Here is a 23,537-nt window from a genome sequence, read left to right on the forward strand (position 1 = left end):
AACAGCCATGTTCTATTAACACTGGCAGGTGCTGTACTGTCCAAAAAAGTGTCAAGTGAGTTCAACGTTCCAGACCTGCTCAGGCATTTGTAACAGACAAACAAGCAGCAGTTGTGTAAAACCTACATTCTCAAAACAAAACTCCCAGCCCCATTCATTTATATGAGTCACCATCACCCAAAACAGAGCCCTTGGGCCCTGGCCTGGGTACGTACAGAAAGCAATCTATTTGAGGTGTTTTGCTGAAGTGCAGGCTCCGACGAGAACCAATGCTTTATCTTGCTCTGGTGGGCTCTCCTAAAGGCATTTCCCAACAGCTAATGTGATAATTGACCTCCACGTCAGGCTGGCGGATACGAGCGCAAAAGATTTGGGCTTGGGGCAGGTGGACAAGGAACAGTCCCCTTGCCTCAAAAGAGTCTTACACTTCGGGGTAAGGACTGGAGTGCTGTCATTTACTGGTCCAAAGGAAGCCAGTGCACATTTGCACAGACAGTGACAGAATATTTTAAGAAATCAATAAGCAAGGAGGGGACTGATTCTTGTGTGCTCTGTGACGCGAAGCTTAGCGGGTGAAACAAACAACATCAGGACAGTCTATGTTAGAGAGGGAGGAATCATTCCCGCACGTGATGCCAGCATTCCCAGTCACCTCAGATGATCTGCACAAGTGGGCGGTCCATATGGAGTTAAGCGAGGGGATCTTGTAGATAAAGGTATAGAGACAGAACTGTTCAGATTGCCAGACAGCAGCTCAAAGGTTTCTGTTCAGGATCTGGCAGTTAGATTGTAAATGTCCCTGTCATTCTTGACCCGAACTTTAGATTTGACATTTCCAGCATGGAAACTAGTGTTGCTGTTGGCATTGCTTTCAGCTTTGCGGGTTAATGAACTGCAACCCATAGTTTCAGATCATCCTGGTTCTTGAGAATTACCTCGGTTTCTGGCCAAAGTTTGTTTCCCAGGTTCACTTTAAACAAGTAACCTGTTCCATTATTTCATTCACTGCCATAATAATTTTTGGCCCTTGTGAGTGACAGTCTTCTCACAATCTTTCTGCGAGTGCTTGGGTGCTTTAACGACATAATGTTTACAAATGTCAAAAGGGCTAAACATTCATCCCTCTCAACTTTGCCATTAAACAAGCAAAATACAATCAAGTGTTTACATTTTGGCATAACTCTCCGAGATTCAGACTGATTGTTTTGACCCTGACATATGGGATTCAAACATTTAAAATTGAAGCTGTCCAATGAATTTTGCATCTCTGCCAGTCTGATGAAAGATGCAGCAGGCACTGGATGGAAGGATGAAGCATCGATGTTGGGGGCAGAAAACTGCAAATACTCAATCCAAGACTGACTAATACAGCAGATCATTCGATATCTGAGAAGTGTCGGCTAATGCTTCAGGTGGATCCTTTGTCAGAATTAAAGCACCTCGCATTGTGGGTTTTTTGCAATGTTGAGAGGATGACACTGGCTAGGTTAAAGAAGGCTGTTCCCATTATTTGAAGGGCCGGAGATGCAAGATGAATGCAAAAGCTTTAGAATAGAGGGCAGAGAAATGTCCTTGCACAGTTGTGAGGCTGTACAATTCACTTGCAGGGTAGTGGTTGAGGCAGAACCTCTGAACCTTCTAAATGAGATGGAATCGGTGGATGAAGGAAGCGGAGGTTGGTGGGATATGGGAGAGGCAAAGGTGAATGGGATTTGAACAATTAGTTTGCCTGGAGGGTAAATACAGAAGAATTAGTGGGGCAGAATTGCCCATTTCAAAGTTGTAGCATCGAGGGTATTTCTTTGGAGCATAAGTAGGATGTTTAAAAAAGGGGTTTAAAAACATCACAATCCAGCAGAATTGTGAACATTTTCTTCTGGATAGTTTTTACAGTATCACAGGGGCTAATAAGGCAGTTTTTAGACAAAAGGATTAAGCAACGAACCAATTCCCACAGCTTTCTTCAGCCCAACCAGGGTGGAATGATTATTTCTCATTCACTGAACCAACAGGCTCTTTGACATTCCTGGCAGCTGAAACAATTTACCTCAAGTTAAAGCGTCACAAGGTGTTACACAAGAGTAATTATTAAGCAAAATTTGACATTGAGCCACATGAGATATTTGGGCAGACGATTAAAAGCTTGGTGAAAGATGTAGGTCTTCAATCACCCTTCGTGCATTTTCAAAGTGGTCTAATGATGCAGCACAGAAGGAGACATTTTTAAAAATTCTTTGATGGGAGGTGGCTGTTCCTGCCATGGTCAGTATTTGATGCCCATCCTGAATTGCCCTGGCACTGAGTGGCTTGCAGTTAAGAGTGACCCACATTGCTGAGAGTCGAGTCACAGTTGGGCCACAGTCGGTCGGGATAGCAGATTGCCTTCCCTGAAGGACATATGAATCAGATGGGTTTTTACGACAATCGATGATTTCATGGCACCGTGACTGAGACTAGCTTTCAACTCCAGATTTTTAGTGGTGAATTGAATTTAAATTCCACCAGCTGCAGTGGTAGTATTTGAACCCCTGTCCGCAGGCATTAGTCTGCACTTCTGGATTATTAGTCCAGTGACATTCCCACTCTGCCACCATCTCACCCCACTTGATGCATTGTGCCTCTTCTGATTTGAAAGACAAATCTGAATGAGTCCCACTTGGATACGGTTGCCCCCGATACCTAAAACTTGAACCTTCAAGAATAAATCCAATCCTGTTTTGCAAGGTAACATCTTTCACATGTGATATTAAACCGAGGCCCCAGCTGCTTGCCCGGAGGATGTAGAAGACCCCATGGTGCTTTTCAAGTAAGAGCAGGGGAGTTATCCCCGGTGTCGTTACCAATATTTACCCCTCAATTGTTATGATCCTGCAGCTTTTTTTTCTCTGTGCCTTTAAGGCAATAAAAGGATGAGTGCTGCTTCAAGGCAACAAGTTCCAGGGACTGTCAAAGAATGCATTCTCATTATCATAGGATACAACTGCTTAGAGACTGAGTTTAAATATATATTCTTGCTGATTGATGTTTGAAAGTAGCTGAAAAGACTGGCTTTTGGGACACAGTTAACAGACAGACACAGCTGGACCAGCATGAACCTAACAGAGTTCTCTGATAATTTAAACTGAAGGAAGGTGAATTTTCGACTGATCTTTTTTCTTCACCCCTCAAAATTCTAAAGCCAAACTGATTCATTGAAGTGTTTGTGAGTTGTTGATCGGCTGAGTTTCATCACTGGAGAAGAAGAGCATCACTTCAACTTCTGAGATAAACTACCAACTGTCCTGCTGTTGACGAACCTTTTTTCCCTCATCGGATGGCTGTGAGGACTTCAAGCAAACTTGGACTGTTCCACATTGGAAGATTCCACTTCAGCAGGAATGTAAATCTGCAAGGACAATAATTTTTTGATTTTAAATGTTGTTTATATCTCAGTCGTGTATCAGAATTTAGTTTTTCTAATTCAACAGTTAATTTGTTGATCTCAAGACACCTGGTTTGGTTAGCCTCATTTGGGGGTGAATAGATTTTAGAAATTTGTCTTTAATTTAGAAAGTTTCAAATGATATGTTCGGCAATCTGTGGAGGGGCGGGACTGAATCAACAGTGCGTTTCGCCCACCACAATCAGAATCGTACATTTTGACTGGGGGCTTTGTCGTGAGCGGTCGGGCATAACACAATCAACATCACATGAGCAGTTCATCCGTTCATTATCACATTTGCTGTTTGCGGGAGTTTGCTGTGCGTATACTGGCTGCTGAGTTCCCAGCATTACAGCAGTAATGACGCTTCATAAAGCACATCATTGGCTGCAAAGCGCTTTGAGATGCCCGGTCATTGTGAAAGACGTTATATTAATGCAAGTCTTTCTTTCATTGAATCTGCTTCCACCAATCTCTGAGGCAGAAGCAGTGGGAGTTATTCCCAAATGGGGTGAATTTTGGAATTCATCACAGCTTTAAATGATTCCTTACATTTCCATCAATGCAAACTTTATTTGAAATTGGCAGCATTACAGGCTTTCGCTGCAGTACATCATCCTTGGTGAACAGGGCCATTGTGCAATGATGTGCTGCCTTGCCCAGCCAGGACAGGACATCCTGCTGCCACGTCTCCAGCGGAGCTGTCAATCAAAGCGACGCCGCCACGCCCCTCGGCTCGCCGGGTGAGTGGCAGCAGCCGCGACCAATCGGAGGCCGCGCTCGGGCGTGTGACGCGGGGGGTGGGACTGTGGAGTTGGCCAATGGGAGTGGGGGGTAAGGGTAGGGGGCGGGAGTCGGCTCTGGCCGCCAGATTGGGGCCAGTCGAGGTTGTGAGCGGCGGCGAGTGGGTGTTAGCGGCCAGGATGTGCGGTGAGTGCCAGGGCCCAGGGTTCAGGAGGGGAAGGGGTGGCGGACCGGACTCTGGGCTGTGGCGGCGCCGGGGTTGGAGTCCCCGCAGCCCCGGCCTGTGGTGGCCGGCCCCGGCCCACAGAGAGCAGAGTTGGGGGCGAGGCGCAGAGTCCGCTGGAGACACAGAATGCTGACCGTTGATTTGTATTTTAAATTCGGTTTGTGGGGGATGGGCAGGGGGGGAGGGGTGGTGAGCAAGGTCACGTGCTGTCTCTGGGTGCTGACATGACATGGCATTTCCACACATCGCCCACCCAGCGGGGCTGGCATCGGTGCCATGGCAATGCTGGCTGGCCCTGGCGCTATGGCAATGCCACGCGGGGGCTGGACGCCTCTCCAGGGATGGCTTGCGACGCCACGGCGATGCCATGCCAGGGCTGGACGCCACTCCATTGGCAACGCTGAGCCGGGGCTAGTCATGAATAGCGACTGTGACACCACAACGGGGCTCGCCGTGACACTGGCTGTGATGCCATCGCGGGGCTGGCCATGATGCGCCTTGTCACGCCGGCTGTGACGCGACACTAAGGCTGACTGTGACACTCGCTGTGATGCGATAGCGGGCCTGGTGGTGTGAGCTATCACAGGCATCGCGACACCTTGACGTGCCTGGCTGTGACAGCGTACCAACATTGCCTTCACCGCAGGGTCACTTGTGACTCCTCCTCTCTGTGATAATATCACTATTTTTGCCACTGTAGCGTCACATGGTTCTGTCAATTCCACAGCCTTGTTAGCAGCAATTTATGCTGTCAAGTTTCTGAGCAGTTTATTGAAGATTTTAACAGTCTTGCTTTTTATTATCCCCAAGTAATTTTATTTCAGTAGAAAAGAGCAGGAATTTTGGTGATTCAGCTTCAAAAAGGAGATCTTGTTGGTTCAAGCGAAGCTTCAGCCTGATTTTCTCTTCCAGATAGTTACTAACCTGCATATTTCGAGTTTGCTGTCATACGTCACTTTTTTGGTTCCACCTGATGGGGTTTGTACATTGAGCTAGGATTGTTGTCAGCAGGTTCTTGGCTTTAAAGAACACAGACACCAGAAGCAAGTGGGACTGAATGTTATTCAGTTGGTAATGTCATTTATTGAAACATTATGTTCACAGTTCGTGGAGTGCTATCCGAATGAAAATGTTGCGACAGTGTTACAAAAGCAGTTGAAATTTCATGTTGAGTTCTGTAAAAATGTTATTTTCACCCACATTAACCTTGTTCCCAGTAACAATACTAAACTGCAGAGCACATGGACATAAGTTCTGGCTTTTCGGATGCAGTTATTTATGCTAATCTCATTTCTCTGTCATTTCCTCTTGCCTTGTCTATTCTCCCTTTCCAAACAAATATCCAATCTCCGTTTAAATGGTGTGGTTTCCAGCTCAATAGCCAATCGCATGAACACGAGCTGTGTTTTCAAACCTTGGCTGTGGAAGGAAATCTGAGTTTACTGTCCCCATTCTCCTGATTCATCAACCACTGGAAACAGTTTTTCACTATCCTCTCAAAATGATGATTCTGCCATTTCGGCAGCTGCATGGAAGAGTGTTGTTTCTGGGTCAAGTTTTAGGTGCAAGAATTGAAATGGGTGCCAATCTGGCAAGCTTGAAACATGCTTCATAACTTGGAATGGCACCTAATGAAGGTGTTATTCTGGAGTTTAGAAAGAAATGAGCCGTTCCCATTCCCCTCACTCTGGTTTCAGCTAAGACTGGTGGAACACAGTCATGACAGAGTCAGAACGTGAAGAAAAATCATCCTGGGTTCTCAATCAGGTTTAACAGCGAAACCAGCTGCCTGGTGATTAACGAATGGATCAGTCCTTAGTTTAAGCCCATGACATACAGACTTCTTCAATATGATGAGCACGAATGTTCCAGATGAAAAGCAATATTGGAAAAAAAAAACAGCTCCAAAAAAAATGATGTGAATGGAACTTTGAAATCATGACTCAATCATTTCATTCTCTGCCCCGACTCTGCATTCCCCCACCTTCTGGGTTTGGATGACAGTTGGTGCTTGCTGATCACTGCAATGTGTTATTATTGGGAACTGAAACACTTGTCCGTTTTGTGCGCTTTATGTTGTCATCAAACACTGTCAGCTAAGGTTGAGGTATTGTGGCCAGCCATCCTGTTGCTCATTGCTGTCAAAGAAGCCAAAGTCAGCATTAAAGAATGCTCAATTCAGTGCTGAACAAAACTCAACTCTTTCCCCAAAATTATGCCTCAGCTCTTCCAAACACCAGTGTTTTTTGTAGTGTTGGTGTATCAAGTCACAATTTCAGTATCACATGAAAGCCAGTTTTGTGCTAGGAAACGGGTCAAGACTGCCCAGTCTTGCAGCAGTCAGAGGAAACCTTCATCTCATTCATGTGGCCGACATTCAAATCTTGGTCCCAGAGGTGAAAGAAAGCATAGTGTGCGAATCCACTGTCTGATGCAATCCACCCAGCAATTTCATTTGGTACCAATCCACTGCTGGACACTCTCAATCCCTCCCAATCTTGCCTACATCGGTGTAAACTTTGGAGCAGGTAGTTGAGTCAGACACAGCAAGACAGCTTTGTCATTTTTGTTTCCTTCTGAGTTCTTCCTTGTAACCAAAACCTGTTGTTCACATCTGTTGAGAAAGCCAATCCCTTCAACTCATTAACATTACTCCTATGATTATCATCACTGTCAGATGTTATTTGATTGATGATCCCTTTTGCCTCGAATTCTCTTCCCACTTAATTCATTTCTGCTATGGTGAGCAATGTGTTTTGGTTTCACAAAACAGGACCATTTGATTACACTTCTATTTTGATTTATTTCACATTATTCAATCTAGGTTATAGGCTGGATCTCTTTTTGTTTGAAAAGAGAAGGCAGAGGAGTGATGTAATTGAGGACTTTAAAATGGTGAAAGGTTTTGAGAGAGTAGACACAGATAGAGTTTTCACTTATGGGGAGGAGCAAAATTAGAGGCCATCAGTGAAAGAGAATAACCAAGAAATCCAACCGGGAATTCAAAAGGAACTTCTTGACTCAGACAGTGGTGAGAAGATGAAACTTGCTGTCACAGGGATTGGTTGAGGCCAGTGCTATAGATGCATTTAAGGGGAAACTAGATGAGCACATGATGGGTAATGGAATTGAGGGTGAGATGAGGAAGGATGGGAGGATGCTCAAGTGGAACATGGACTGTTTGGGCTGAATGGCCTGTTGCTGTGCGTTGATTACTTGTCTTTAGTTGTGCTGTAGCCACAAATGAAAACACACAATGACTTGAGATAAATGAATAAAATCGGGCTGGGGCGCAGTGAATTCGAAATGTGGAGGCAGAGGTCAACTGTTTGGGAACAGGCACTTCATTTGTTTGCACACTGATTCGCAGTGCATTCTGTTCTGGCCATTTGTGCTTCTTAAGGAAAGAACGGAGTTTGTGGGAGTGATTGGGCTGTGTAGCGAGGCAGAGGATTGGTACATATTGATCGGCACTTTGTGTTGGTACTTTCGCTGTATGTTACTGGATTGACAGAATCACACTACTGATTTTTTGAAAAATGAACCTAAAACTATATCATCAAATTAGTTGCAGTGAAAATGTTTATGTTTTTGGAACACTACACCAACATTGCTGGAGGGACATGAATTATTTCTTTCATCTATTAAGCACGGGACCTGATGGATAGTACAGAAATGTACTGCTACTTCCTGGGGTTTTGATCTGCACCAGCATTTAATCAGCATCTGGGGAGTGAGACTAAGCAGGGTATCTGCTGTTTTCTTTGTTCCTCCCCACAAACTCTGTTCCCTGGCAACTGACTCCATCCCTGTCCCTGGCACCAGTCTGCAGCTAAACCAGACAGATCACAACCTTGGTGTCGTATTTGAGCTTCCAGCCACACATCAACCTCATCGCCAAGACCGCAATTTCCACCTCTGTGACATAGCTTGGCTGCACCCCTGCCTCAGCTCATCTGCTGCTGAAACCCTTGTCCATTGACTTTGTTATCTCCTTCTTTGGCCTCCTTGTCTCGAGAGACAATGGGTAAGCGCCTGGAGGTGGTCAGTGGTTTGTGAAGCAGCGCCTGAAGTGGCTATAAAGGCCAATTCTAGAGTGACAGACTCTTCCACAGGCGCTGCAGATAAAATTGGTTGTCGAGTCTGTTATACAGTTGGCTCTCTCCTTTCACTTCTGTCTTTTTTCCTGCCAACTGCTAAGTCTCTTCAACACGCCACTCTTTAGCCCGCCAGCTCTGGTGATCGGTGGCAACTGACTCCCACGACTTGTGGTCAGTGTCACAGGACTTCATGTCATGTTTGCAGACGTCTTTAAAGCGGAGACATGGACGGCCGGTGGGTCTGATACCAGTGACAAGCTCGCTGTACAATGTGTCCTTGGGGATCCTGCCATCTTCCATGTGGCTCACATGGCCAAGCCATCTCAAGCGCCGCTGACTCAGTAGGGTGTTTATGCTGGGGATGTTGGCCGCCTCGAGGACTTCTGTGTTGGAGATATGGTCCTGCCACCTGATGCCAAGGATTCTCCAGAGGCAGCGAAGATGGAATGAGTTGAGACGTCACTCTTGGCTGACATACGTTGTCCAGGCCTCGCTGCCGTAGAGCAAGGTACCGAGGACACAGGCTTGATACACTCGGACTTTTGTGTTCCGTGTCAGTGCGCCATTTTCCCACATCCTCTTGGCCAATCCAGACATTGCAGCGGACGCCTTTCCCATGTTGATTTCTGCATTGAGAGACAGGTTACTGGTGATAGTTGAGCCTAGGTAGGTGAACTCTTGAACCACTTCCAGAGCGTGGTCGCCGGTATTGATGGATGGAGCATTTCTGACGTCCTGTCCCATGATGTTCGTTTTCTTGAGGCTGGTGGTTCGGCCAAATTCGTTGCATGCGGCCGCAATTCTGTCGATGAGTCTCTGCAAACACTCTTTTGTGTGGGATGTTAATGCAGCATCATCAGCAAAGAGGAGTTCCCTGATGAGGACCTTCCGTACTTTGGTCTTCACTCTGAGACGGGAAAGGTTGAACAACCTACCATCTGACCTTGTGTGGAGGAAAATTCCTTCTTCTGAAGACTTGAACACATGTGAAAGCGGCAGTGAGAAAATCCCAAACAGTGTAGGTGTGAGAACACAGCCCTGTTTCACGTCACTCAGGATAGGAAAGGGGTCTGATGAGGCATTGTTATGCTGAATTGTGCCTTTCATATTGTCATGGAATGAGGTGATGATACTTCGTAGCTTTGGTGGGCATCCGATCTTTTCTAGTAATCTGAAGAGACCACGTCTGCTGACGAGGTCCAAGGCTTTGGTGAGATCAATGAAAGCAACGTAGAGGGGCATCTGTTGTTCACGGCATTTCTCCTGTAGCCGGTGAAGGGAGAACAGCATGTCAATGGTGGATCTCTCTGCTCGAAAGCCGCACTGTGCCTCAGGGTAGACACGCTCAGCCAGCTTCTGGAGTCTGTTTAAAACGACTCGAGCAAAGACTTTCCCCACTATGCTGAGCAGTGAGATTCCACGGTAGTTGTTGCAGTCACTGTGGTCACCCTTGTTCTTATAGAGGGTGATGATATTGGCGTTGCGCATGTCCTGTGGTACTGCTCCCTCATCCCAGCACAGGCAAAGCAGTTCATGGAGTGCTGAGAGTACAGCAGGCTTAGCACTCTTGTTTATTTCAGGGGTAATGCCTTCCTTTTCCGGGGCTTTTCCACTGTCTGGAGAATCAATGGCATCACTGAGTTCCGATTTTGTTGGCTGTATGTCAAGCTCATCCACGACTGGCAGAGACAGGGTTGTATTGAGGGCGGTATCAGTGACAGCATTTTCCCTGCATTACAGTTCAAGGTAGTGCTCAACCCAGCGGTCCATTTGCTTGCCTTGGTCAGTGATTGCGTCCCCTGATTTAGACTAGAGGGGGGGGGCAATCATCTTGATGGTTGGCCCAAAAGTGCTGTTAATGCCATCATACATTCCTCTGATGTTTCCGGTGTCGGAGGCCAGTTGAATACGACTGCATAGGTGTTGCCAGTAGTCATTTGCACAGCGACTGGCTGTTCTTTGTGCAGCGCTTCTGGCTAATTTAAGTGCTACGGATGTTAACTCGCTGGGGGCTTTCTTGTAGTTCAACACTGCAATGTGCTTAGCGGCTATGACAGGTTCCAGCTCTTCAAAGTGAGATTGAAACCAGTCTGCATTCCTCCAGACTTGACTATTCTAATGCTCGCCAGGCCAGCCTTCCATCTCCCACCCTTCATCAACTTGAGATCATCCAATGCTGTCCGTGTTATAATTCGCACCAAGTCCTGTTCACCCATCATCCCATCATTGCTGTACTCGCTCACGTACATTGGCTTCCTGTCAAACAGGACCTCAATTTTCAAATTCTCAATCTTGTTTTCACATGCTTCCGTGACCTTGCCCCTCCCGAGCTCTGTAATCTCCTCCAGCCCCACAACCCTCCAGAATCTCTGCACTCCTCCAATTCTGGCCTTTTGCGCATCCCTGATTTTAATTGTTCCACCACTGCAGCCATGTCTTCCATTGCCTAGGCCCTGAGTTCTGCCATTCCCTCCTTGCTTCTCCACCTTTTTCTCCTCTTTGAAGAGGTTCCTTAAAAGCTACCCAAGTTTTTGCTTAATAGCTTCTGTGGCCTAATCTAAAATTTAGTTTGGAAATGCTGTGGAATGTTCTGCTGCATTAAAGGTTCTATATAAATGCAAGTTACTGTGTAAATCTAACACTAAAACTTGTACAAACTGCCCAGGAAGCTGTACTATAATCAGAACAACCTGTGCTAATCCAGGAACCAAAGTCTTCAGCTCGTGGATTGTATTTCAGTTAAATGAAGGTAAAATCCAATTTAAGCTTGAGTAAAAAGTGCTAACAGTAATCATGAGTCACCATCCCATTCCTGCAATTCTCTCCATTTTTGAACAGTCCTTCATATCAATTACTGATGAAGGGTTGAGACCTGAACTATATTTTCAGTCTGAAGGTGCTGAAAGTCCAGCTTTATATTTTTTGCCTATTTGTATTATGCTTTAGTTTTTGTCCTGAAAACTTCAAAAGACTAAATTATCGATAAACACAGCCTTTCAAGAATTGGAGGTTACAAAAAGGCAACATTTTTATTTAACTTTTGTTTTATAAAGAAAGCCAGGAATTGGAACCTGTAAAAGGATATGTGGAGCCAAAGGTTTGTGCTTTCTACTGGATGGATTGTATGAATGGTTTTGTTTGTGTTTCGATCATAGTGCTATTGAAACAGGAAGGTTAAATGTGCTGCTGATTAGATATTGTGCACTTGGAAAGCTGCACCAAAGAATAATTTGTCAAAAAACAGAAGGGCCCACCCTTCAGCTTACTTTTCAGTGATGCAATTGTGTTTTCATGTTCTCATAAGGCTCCCTCTTAAATAATTTTCTTCCCAAGTCATGCCTCCATCCCCTGGCAGGCATCGAACTATCAGCTGCTGAGAAACCAGGCACCTTGTCAATGAGAGCACGCAAAATCATTGTCCTCTCTTTCATGTCTCCATTCTGGCCTTCACCAGTCATTTCCTCAGGGAGAGAAAGGGAACCCTTGATCTCCTCACAACCTTGCTTCACAAATGGGGGCGTGAGGTGGGGGGAGGCTGAGTGAAAGACAGACTTCGATTTAGAAACGCCTTTCACAGCCAACGGACATCTCGAAGTGTTTTACAGCTAATGAAATTCTTTTTGAAGTGCAGTCACAGTCGTAATGTGAGAAACGCAGCAGCCAATTTGCACAGCAAGCTCCCAAAAAACAGCATTTTGGTAATGAGATGATCTGTTTTTGTGATGCTGATGGAGGGAGAGAAATTATCCAGGACACCGGGATAACTCCCGTTATTTTTCAGACAAGTGCCGTGGAATCTTTTTTCCTCCCCCCCCCCCACCCCCCCTCCCCCGAGCGGGCAGATGGAGCTTCAGTTTAATGTCACATCCAAACAGTTCTGATGAAGGGTTCACAGACCTGAAACATTAACCCTGCAGCTTTTGGCATGAAACCCAAGCATTAGGTGGAGCTCTGTATGATGTTAGATAATTATTAAAAGTGGTATGATACCAGGAACTAGCTTTCACAGCCAAGGGAATGCAGTTCCCATGCAGACCTCTTGGATGTTTGTCAAACAGGCTCCACATCTGACTACCATGCAATGTTTGGTTGAATTATTCTTGGGTTTGATGTGTTGCTCGCAGAATTTGCTTGTGACCTGGTGAACTGGATGTTTGTTGAAATACCTTTGCCGGTGCATAAGCAGGGTGTTGGCAGACCTATCATTCAGCAGCAATGCAGTGTTGAAGGAGCAGCATTGCAATTATATTACAGTTGTGGGCACTTGTTACACGAGTGCAAAGATAATTATAAAAGGATCATGTACAGGGTGCAGCTTTAGGGAGATGAGCTGGGTGACATCCTTTAGAAAACTGGATTTTCACTTTTGTGTGATATTACTTAGAAAAGCCTTGCGGAGTTTCTGGAAACTTGTCAAACGGCCTTCTTTGCTGACAATCAGCCCTTGTTTAATTTCTGGCAAAACAGTGCATCATTTCACGAAATGACCATTTCAACTTGACTCTTAGTGACAAAAACTTGAACAAAAATCGGCTACCATTGCTCAACTCTGTGCCCTCAACTCCTCAGAGAACAGGACATTTGATTGTGATGTTGGCAGGCTGTTCCATGTGCTTCCACTTAAACTAAGATCCTGAAGGCTGTCGGGGTTGGTGGTAGGAGAAACTAAGAGCTTCAGGGTGGCCTACTGCTGCCCCTAATTCGTATGTTCATAAGACAGGTTGCACCAGAGAGCCTAGAATAGATAAGAGTGGGACTGCGCCAGGAGGAGATCAGTGCATTCCACAGAACACTATCCATCTTGGTGACTCATGATTAACAAAAGCAGCTCTATTGCCCACTATTAACCCTCAAACGGTGACAGATATTTCGATGCAATATGTACAATGTTAGATACTTGGGGTTACCATTGACCACGCACTTCAATTAGACATTTTGTTGGACGAGCCACATAAACACTGTGGGTACCTGAGCAGGTCAGAGGCTGGGAATTCTGCAATGAGTAACTCACCCCTTGACTCTCCAAAGTCTGTCCACCATCTGCAAGGCACAAGTCTGGAGTGTAATGGAATACTCTCCACTTGCCTGGCTGAATGCATCTCCAACAACACTCAAGAAGCTCAACACCATCCAGGTCAAGGCAGCCTATTTGATCACCCCATCCATCACCTTCAACATTCACTCCCTCCACACCGACGCACAATGGCAGCAGTGTGTTCCATCTCCAAGATGCACTGCAGCAACTCACCAAGGCTCCTTCGACAACATCTTCCAAACCCGCGACCTCTGCCACCTCGAAGGACAAGAGCAGCAGATGCATGGGAACACCACCACCTGCAAGTTCCCCTCCCAAGTCTCACACCATCCTGACTTGGAACTATATCGCCATTCCTTCACTGTCGCTGGGTCAAAATCCTGGAACTCCCTTCCTAACAGCACTGTGGGTGTACCTACACCAGATGAACTGCAGTGGTTCAAGAAGGCAGCTCAAAACCACCTCCTCAAGGGCAATTCAGGAAGGGCACCAGATGCTGACCTTGGCAGCGGTGTTCGCATCCCATGAAAGAATAAATAAAGAACATGTCAGACTGAAAGGTAACTTGCAACCGAAACATTTGCCCTGATTAAAAACAGTCAGTGCTGGAAATACTCAGCATATCAGGCATCTGTGGAGAGAGAAACAAGAGTTCTTGTTTCAGGTTGATGAACTTGTGTCAGAACTGGAAGAAGTTAGAAATGGATCAGGTTTTAAGCAAGCACAGAGGCAGACAAAGGGGAGGAAAGAACAAAAGGAAATGTTTATCATAGGGTGGAAGGCAGGAGGGATTAAATGACAAAAGGGATGATAGTGAAATGCAAAAGGTGATAATGGAATAAGTAAAGAAATAAAAGACGGGTCCAGTGGAGATGTAAATGCCAACAGCTGATCATATTTGCCTCTGATTGATATTTCAGATATTTTTAGCAGCTGTCATTTCAAATCACTCGCAGTTGCGGTTTACGGTTAGTAGTAAAGCTTGTCGTTCTGACGAAAGGTCATCAAGCTGAAAGGTGAAGTCTGTTTCTCTTTCCTCTCTGCTGCCAGATGTGTTTATTATTTCCAGACTTGTCAGTTTTGATTTACCATTCATAACCTTTGTCCTGTTCTTCCTGTTCTGATGTGTGTGATGCTCAGGAGCTGGTCTAATTGGCTGTACCGCTTTGAAACAGTCACTGTCCATGAAAATTGAGTCTGCTTGCACTGACATTTCAATTGATGAAGCATTCTTAAATTCACCACTCTGTCTCCTCTGAAAGATTTTCAGCTTCCCTGAGGTGTCAGGCTTACCACCCCTTCCAACATTCTGGGACAGCCACACTTTTAGTGCCATAGGCCTTGGTGAACCCTCAGTTAAAGGAGGGAATATCAGACAGGCTTCCTGCACCTGATCACCATTCAGTGACCCTGTATATGAGTGAACATCAGGTGCGAACTAGGTTGAGCTCAACTCTGCTGCTTTCCTTACTCCAATAGTCTGCTGATGCTCAGGTGCTTGTGCTCCAACATAAAAAAAATGCAGCTGGAGCTGTCTGTCACCAAGCAGCTGTCACCTTCGGGAGGGAAGACAAGCCCTCGGCTCTGTTGAAGTTGTTTTTTTGCAAAGCACCTTGTCATGTTTTTGTGCGCAGAAGTGGATGAAGATGCCACCATGTAGTGTGTTGTGAGATATTCTGTCAGTAGATTTCATCAGAAGATGAGTCTGCTGCAGCATAATCCAGCTCCTCAATGTCACCAAACAATGCAACAACTTTTTTTCAGCCCAGGTATTCAATTGTAGAATAAGCAAACTGATCTCCAATCATTTCATCCTGACACGGACCCAAACAGATTCCTTTTCCGAAACAATAAAAACTAAAAATGTTGGGAATACTCAGCAGGTCAGGCAGCATCTGTGGAGAGAGGAATAGAGTTCATGTTTCAGGTCTGTCACCTTTCATCAGAACTGGAAAATGTAACAGATTTAACGGGTTTTCATCCAGCACAGAGGCAGGGAAAGGTGGGAGGGCAGCAAAGAACACCAGATAAGCTGTGTGATGGGGTGCAAGGCTGGAGTGATTACATTGCAAAAGGCAGAAAGGGTGATCCTGGGACAAGCAAAGAAAGACAAGATGGGTCTCGAGGAGCTCGAACTGACAAAACCATTATTAGTACCTGCTGTCCAAAATATGGGAGGATCTGCAATTGTTCAACTCATTATTGAATCCAGAAGATTAGATTAGATTAGATTAGAGATACAGCACTGAAACAGGCCCTTCGGCCCACCGAGTCTGTGCCGAACATCAACCACCCATTTATACTAATCCTACACTAATCCCATATTCCTACCAAACATCCCCACCGTCCCTATATTTCCCGACCACCTACCTATACTAGTGACAATTTATAATGGCCAATTTACCTATCAACCTGCAAGTCTTTTGGCTTGTGGGAGGAAACCGGAGCACCCGGAGAAAACCCACGCAGACACAGGGAGAACTTGCAAACTCCACACAGGCAGTACCCGGTTATAAAATGCCTGATTGAAAGATGAGGTGCTGTTACTTGAGGTTACATTGAGCTTCATCGGTACAGTGTAGGAAGCTGAGGTCAGAGTGGGAATATGATGGAGAGTGAAAATGGAAAACGACAGGAAGCTCAGGATCACACATAGACTGAAAGGAGGTGTTCAGCAAAGCAATCAATCAATCTGTGTTTGCTCTCTGCAGTCTCCTGTGCATATATTTCAGATTTCCAGCATCTGCAGTAGTTGCCTCTTTAATATCTGGTAACTGCACTTGGATTCTTTCAAGGCCACACACGCACCTCCAATTTCCAATTTGCCATATGTGCCATATCTGTTGAGCTCCAGGTGCATGTACAGGAACCAGGTCCCATTCAGTTCGGTGCTGAATGACTGACCCCGAATAGTTCTCATTCTGAGTGATCCCAGATCTGCCAGTTCCATTTTGAAAGACATGTCTTTGTTTCAACATCCCCATGTTGAGAATGAATTCAAAAATTCTTTGCACCAGCGCTACACTTGTAATGTAAGTTAGGTGTGAAGACCGGGTTTGTCTCTGAAGCAAGCAAGGGAGTATCCCACTGCTTCATTGAGGAGTCACGTCAGGCCTGACTTCAAATTCAGGAATTGATCTTACCATTGCAGTGGTGGGTGGAAGGAAAACTGCTTAACACCTATGCTGCAGTTGGAGTGTAAATGCACTGTCACACAGAGAGATGTAAAGTCATTTGTCGCAGTCCCAATTTCCAAAAAATCCTTTGTTCGAGTGCCAATATTGAAGAGATTAAAGAAATAGGCAATGATGTGATTAATGATTCTCAATGAAGTGACTGTTTTACAAGACACACGACTGACAAGGCTTCAATCAGTTGGTTGCTTTGATTTTCGAGGTTGGAGAAGGAGGGTTTTCTTTCCTGACTTATGAACAGCATGGCAAGGTGGATTTTTAACGGTGTGGGGTTAAATCTGCTCGACTGGAGGAGTCCATTTTAAGGTTGCATTTCTGAGGATTGCTTTTTTTCCCTCTCGTAGTTTACTGTATGTGAAACATGATGAGATGTTGCTGGGACAGAAAGTGCAACATAAATGTTCAGTCTTTCAGGTTTCAGTACATAGTCATAAAGTGGACTTTACGGCCAGTACAGTAAGTTCGAATTGCATGTCAGTATCTTCTCCAGTGGACCTCAGCCTGGGATTTGATATTCTGTTAATTTTGGTTCTTAGAAACTCAGTTATTAGGCAGAGTTGATTTTTGTCCTTGCTTTCAGCACTGGATTTTCTGGAGTTGCAGGGACTGTCTTTCCCCACTTGAGGATAAGAGACTGAAATGTTCCCTTGTGTTTTTGTTTCAAGGAATTTTTGCTTATCTGAACTACCATGTACCTAGGACAAGACGGGAGATCCTGGAAACTCTCATCAGGGGACTTCAGCGCCTCGAGTACAGAGGATACGATTCTGCTGGCAAGCATAACGATTTTGGTTTACATATTGGGAAGGAGAGGGTGTTGTTAACCTAGCTCCTGATAGTTGCCTTTTGGTAATTGAGAGGGCACAAGCTTGTGCTGCTTTCAGCGCAATGTGGGTTTGCACTGGCAGTCCCGAGCAGTTGTTTTGATCAGGACAGCCATGTATTGTTGCAACTCACCTCGGTAACCCTATTGAATAGAAGATTCCTGGGCAGTGCATTTTTATTTGCAAAGGGCGGCACAGTGGTTAGCACCGCAGCCTCACAGCTCCAGCGACCCAGGTTCAGTTCTGGGTACTGCCTATGTGGAGTTTGCAAGTTCTCCCTGTGACCCCGTGGGTTTCTGCCGAGTGTTCTGGTTTCCTCCCACAGCCAGAGACTTGCAGGTTGATAGGTAAATTGGCCATTGTAAATTGCACCTAGTGTAGGGAGGTGGTAGGAGAATGGTAGGGAATCTGGGGGTTACTGTAGGATTAGTATAAATGGGTGGTTGTTGGTTGGCATGGACTCGGTGGGCGGAAGGGCCTGTTTCGGTGCTGTCTCTAAATAAAGAAAACACGTCAAGGGCAAGGCAGTCTCGGGTGCGTGCTTTATATTGATAATTTTTCTTTTTTCAACCACCCCCTCCTCTCCCGTTTTATGAAAGAAAGTGTTTGGAAAGTTTTGATGACCTTTTTTTTAAATGGACTGGTCGCTCCACTGCCTGACCATTCTCATGATCTTGCTGATGGGGAGAATGCTTGAGGGGAGCTTCAGAAACAATGGCAAGGGAGAGAAGATGTAAGCTCAACTCAACTGCAGCCTGGAGTTACCCCAGAGTTGCAAAATCCTCAATAATAATAGTGCAGGCTTGGGAGGAGGAGAGGGTGAGGAGTTTCTCAAATTGGTTAGACCCTGATCACTATTTGTTTCTTGTCGGTTCCTCAGGCTCAGCTGCTGGTGACTTGATTTTCTGTCATATTCTGAGAAATATTTCCTTTTTTGCCAGGTGTTGGAATCGATGGTGGAAATGACAAGAACTGGGAAAATAATGCACATCAGATCCATCTGATCAAGAAGAGTGGGAAAGTCAAAGCACTGGAAAACGAAATTGAAAGTAGGTATTTTGTCATCTGAAGGGTGTCTGATTGCCTGACTCAGTGGAGGCTTGATCTGCAGAAAATAGTTTAATGAGCAGTTATTCAACCAGAATGATTAACCCAGAGAGTTCAGAGGACAAACACCTGCTAAGCTTTATTGCTCTTTCTCAGTGCCATTCTTTAGAAAGTATTAGATTGACCTACCATCTGGTATAAAGCAGCTTGTTCTGCTGCGTGTGATGACAGCATTTGTCATCTCTGGGTCAGCCTTCTGTGCCATTCTAACAACAAATCCATTGGCTGAAGACAGGGCGGGAAGCTTCTCCTAGCAGAAGTTCAAAGTTCCCAAAAAGAAAACCACACGCAGCAACTGAAAATGTTACCGTACTCTTGCATGCTCTTTCGCATGTCAAAAAATAACAGTAATAGAGTCTGGGATGTTTGGGTTTAAACTAAAGCGACTTTTTTTTTTCTGAAGGACTCAGGTTTTGTTTGGTGTCGGAGGTTGCAATTGCTGTAACAACAGTGCTCAATCTGGTACTGAGAATGTACTGAACTATAAGGGGCAAAAAAAGGTACCATGTTTGACTCCGGATCTTTGCTCAGTTAGCTTCCACACCACTCATACTTTGGGGAGATCGCAAGTAGCAGCCCTGGGCTCTTTGCTGATTAACCAGTGACCCCTGACAGAACACATCAGTGTGTGGACGCCATATAAGGCCAGGATCAGGCTCAGCTTTAAAGCCCTGCACAAAGTTAATCGCAGTGCTGAGGCATGGAAGAATGTTACAAGTACTAAATATCGGAGAATTGCTGGATGCTGTGGCTCCGGGGAAGATCAAATAGGGATGGGATTCAGATATTAAATTAATAGCCAAAATTAATATTATTCTCATTATTGAAGGAGGAAGTTAAGTGGATTATTTAACGAAACATTTCATCTGAAAGCCAGAAGAGGATATACAAAATGATTTTGGGCATGACACATTCGAGAAGCACAATTGAGAAGGCAGTAAATTGTAACCGAGCATATCTGGAAGTAATTGAGGCAATAATGTCATGAAAAGATTCACGTAACAGTGCAGATGATAAAGGCAAAGTTCACGTCCTTTATAACTCTGATCCTGAGCTGAGATTACAACTTTAAATACAATATTGGGATTTTTCTCTCTCTGTTTTCTTGATGCCTCTCCCGACAACATTATCAAGAGGTCACAGAGGCAGGAGACTTGGTCCCAGCCAGCTTTCAAAACAAACAATGAGTCAGAAAATGTCCTGCTCGATTGGTCAGACTGCACCTCGAGTTCTGTATTAGTTTTGGTCATGAGGACATTAGACAACCATTCAGACTATGGGAAGCAATAACGCTAATTTCTTGCATCAAAGTTACAAACTTTGGCAAAACTGGAGCTGTTTATCCTTAAAGGGGGACATTAGTGTAGTGTGCACGATATTAAAATACAGAGTCAAAGTTAATCTGGCGTCCTGCTTCAGGATATACTTGGGTACCAGAACAAAAGGGGTTTAGGCTAAAGCAGATAAAAGGAACATTCATACAATCAGAATAATATAGCACACAAGGAGGCCATTTGGTCAGTTGAGTCTGTAGCAGCTCTGTGAAATAGCAATCCAGTTGCTATTTCATATCCCTTCAGTTTTTGGGCCAAGAACTTCACACACACAACAGTCAATATTTGGAATGGTTGTCTAGATTGGCGAGTGAAAACCAAAACCTCAGCCTCCCTTCAAGGAATACTGAGATGAGCAGTTAGGGGGTTGCAAGTTTTTCTTTATTCTGGATAGATGAGCTGAATAGCTTCCCTCATTTGCATTGGTTTGTGAATGTGGGTTTTCAACTAGCTGCTTGAAAGGATAGAAGGGCAGCTCTAGGAAGACTCTCCCACCTAAGTGCGGGCAAATCATGCTAAAGGTTAAATACCTAATAGACTAACTTTCAACTGGTGATAGCCATTGATATGACAGAATATCTCGTATGGATATTGCTTATGAAATCTGCGGAAGCGCAAAATCACCATGGAATAGCCAACCAAGTGAGCTAGGATCTAACACAATCGAAACACTTGAGTCAGTACCAATCTTTGAGTGCCTTTCCTGAGTGATAAATAATCAACACAGTTCAATTGTTACAACAGTCCTAGAGTATGAAAGGCACAATTCAACATGGCGGCACCTCATCAGACCCCTTTCCTATCCTGAGTGGCGTGAAACAGGGCTGTCTTCTCGCACCCACACTTTTTGGGATTTTCTTCTCACTGCTGCTTTCACATGCGTTCAAGTCTTCAGAAGAAGGAATTTTCCTCCACACAAGATCAGGGGGCAGGTTGTTCAACCTTGCCCGTCTAAGAGCGAAGTCCAAAGTACAGAAAGTCCTCATCAGGGAACTCCTCTTTGCTGACGATGCTGCTTTAACATCTCACACTGAAGAGTGTCTGCAGAGTCTCATCGACAGGTTTGTGGCTGCCTGCAACGAAGTTGGCCTAACCACCAGCCTCAAGAAAACGAACATCATGGGACAGGACGTCAGAAATGCTCCATCCATCAATATTGGCGACCACGCTCTGGAAGTGGTTCAAGAGTTCACCTACCTAGGCTCAACTATCACCAGTAACCTGTCTCTAGATGCAGAAATCAACAAGCGCATGGGAAAGGCTTCCACTGCTTTGTCCAGACTGGCCAAGAGAGTGTGGGAAAATGGTGCACTGACACGGAACACAAAAGTCCGAGTGTATCAAGCCTGTGTCCCCAGTACCTTGCTCTATGGCAGCGAGGCCTGGACAACGTATGTCAGCCAAGAGCAACGTCTCAATTCAAAGAACAAAGAACAAAGAAAATTACAGCACAGGAACAGGCCCTTCGGCCCTCCAAGCCTGTGCCGATCCAGATCCTCTATCTAAACCTGTCGCCTATTTTCTAAGGGTCTGTATCTCTTTGCTTCCTGCCCATTCATGTATCTGTCTAGATACATCTTCAAAGACGCTAACGTGCCCGCGTCTACCACCTCCGCTGGCAACGCGTTCCAGGCACCCACCACCCTCTGCGTAAAGAACTTTCCACGCATATCCCCCCTAAACTTTTCCCCCCTCACTTTGAACTCGTGACCCCGAGTAATTGCATCCCCCACTCTGGGGAAAAAGCTTCTTGCTCTCCACCCGTCTATACCTCTCATGATTTTGTACACCTCAATCAGGTCCCCCCTCAACCTCTGTCTTTCTCATGAAAATAATCCTAATCTACTCAACCTCTCTTCATAGCTAGCGCCCTCCATACCAGGCAACATCCTGGTGAACCTCCTCTGCACCCTCTCCAAAGCATCGGCATCCTTTTGGTATTGTGGCGACCAGAACTGCACGCAGTATTCCAAATGTGGCCGAACCAAAGTCTTATACAACTGTAACATGACCTGCCAACTCTTGTACTCAATACCCCGTCTTTCCATCTTCGCTGCATCCGGAGGATACTTGGCATCAGGTGGCAGGACCGTATCTCCAACACAAAAGTCCTCGAGGCGGCCAACACCCCCAGCTTATACACACTACTGAGTCAGCGGCGCTTGAGATGGCTTGGCCATGTGAGCCTCATGGAAGATGGCAGGATCCCCAAAGACACATTGTACAGCGAGCTCGCCACTGGTATCAGACCCACCGGCCGACCATGTCTCTGCTTTAAAGACATCTGCAAACGCGACATGAAGTCCTGTAACATAGATCACAAGTCGTGGGAGTCATTTGCCAGAGCTGGCGGGCAGCCATAAAGGCGGGGTTAAAGTGTGGCGATTCGAAGAGACTTAGCAGTTGGCAGGAAAAAAGACAGAAGCGCAAGGGGAGAGCCAACTGTGTAACAGCCCCGACAAACAATCTTTTCTGCAGCACCTGTGGAAGAGCCTGTCACTCTAGAATTGGCCTTTATAGCCACTCCAGGCGCTGCTCCACACCCCACTGACCACCTCCAGGCGCTTACCCATTGTCTCTCGCGATAAGGAGGCCAAAGAAGAGTAAACCATTGAGAATGTCCTCTGCAATTTCTGTCCACTGAAGCATCTTGTCCCCCACCCTTAGCTCATATACAGTGAAATGGGTTCATTGGGTGTCAGTTTTAGTTCTATGTACTTTTTATTCTCAGGTCAGTTTTTGGTCCCAGTATTGTGTGCTCATATTAATCCCGGTCCTTGTCCGTTATATCTTTCAGTGGTCAGAATACAGTCTTTAAGGTTATTACTCTTAACATTATAGACAAAGAATTTCTAATAATCAGTAGCAGATTATGTGTCCAGAAGTAGTTTGCAATGCTCTTGACTGTCCCAATGCCGAATCCTTTCCAGAGCAAGACTCCATAGATTTTGACATTGACTTCGAAGTTCATCTTGGCATTGCGCACACACGTTGGGCAACTCATGGTGTCCCAAGCTCAGTCAACAGTCATCCACAACGGTCTGACAAGAACAATGGTAAGTTTTGACCTGAAATAGTCTTTTTGGAAATGCATGCACTCCTGCAACAGTTAATGTGATAACCTTAGGAGAATGGGAAGCTATGGCTTTGTCTTAGTTCATTTTAAGGTAACCCTGCCAATGTTTTTATATCCTGACATCTTTGTGAGAGAAGACTCAGTTCTGTCATAATGTATCAAGACCCAGAATTGCTCCAAGATCAATTCAGATTAGTCCTCATCCATGGGTAGGGTTAGTGGAGACTAAATAGTTTCTCTTTCTTTTCAAACTTTTCTTGCTGCTTCTGTCTGTAGCAGCAATCTGATGTTTTGATGCAAACCGCAAACTGTATGTTTCCTTGAGTGTAATCAGTTAGTGTTTTCCTCTATGATACTGGCACTGCAGTGCCTTCTTCCTGGCAAATTCTGGCTTGATGGAAATGTCCTTTGACCATTGTGTTTCGGAGAAAGTCTTTGAAGTTGGATTCAGGTCTGCAAAAAAGTTCTTGCTTTTA

General features: G+C 45.3%; 1 protein-coding gene across 1 annotated transcript in view; it reads left to right on the forward strand.

The window, feature by feature from the left end:
- Positions 1-4,270: 4,270 nt before the first annotated feature.
- Positions 4,271-23,537, forward strand: part of LOC137357099 (glutamine--fructose-6-phosphate aminotransferase [isomerizing] 1) — an 82,238-nt gene continuing 62,971 nt past the window's right edge. The window contains exons 1-4 of the mRNA XM_068023127.1: positions 4,271-4,351; positions 17,386-17,493; positions 18,486-18,593; positions 22,916-23,041. Coding sequence (XP_067879228.1) covers positions 4,345-4,351; positions 17,386-17,493; positions 18,486-18,593; positions 22,916-23,041 — 349 coding nt within the window. The 5' untranslated portion in view covers positions 4,271-4,344. The remainder of the gene's footprint in view (positions 4,352-17,385; positions 17,494-18,485; positions 18,594-22,915; positions 23,042-23,537) is intronic.

This window comes from Heterodontus francisci, chromosome 47, assembly GCF_036365525.1.
Source record: "Heterodontus francisci isolate sHetFra1 chromosome 47, sHetFra1.hap1, whole genome shotgun sequence".
Taxonomy (NCBI): domain Eukaryota; kingdom Metazoa; phylum Chordata; class Chondrichthyes; order Heterodontiformes; family Heterodontidae; genus Heterodontus; species Heterodontus francisci.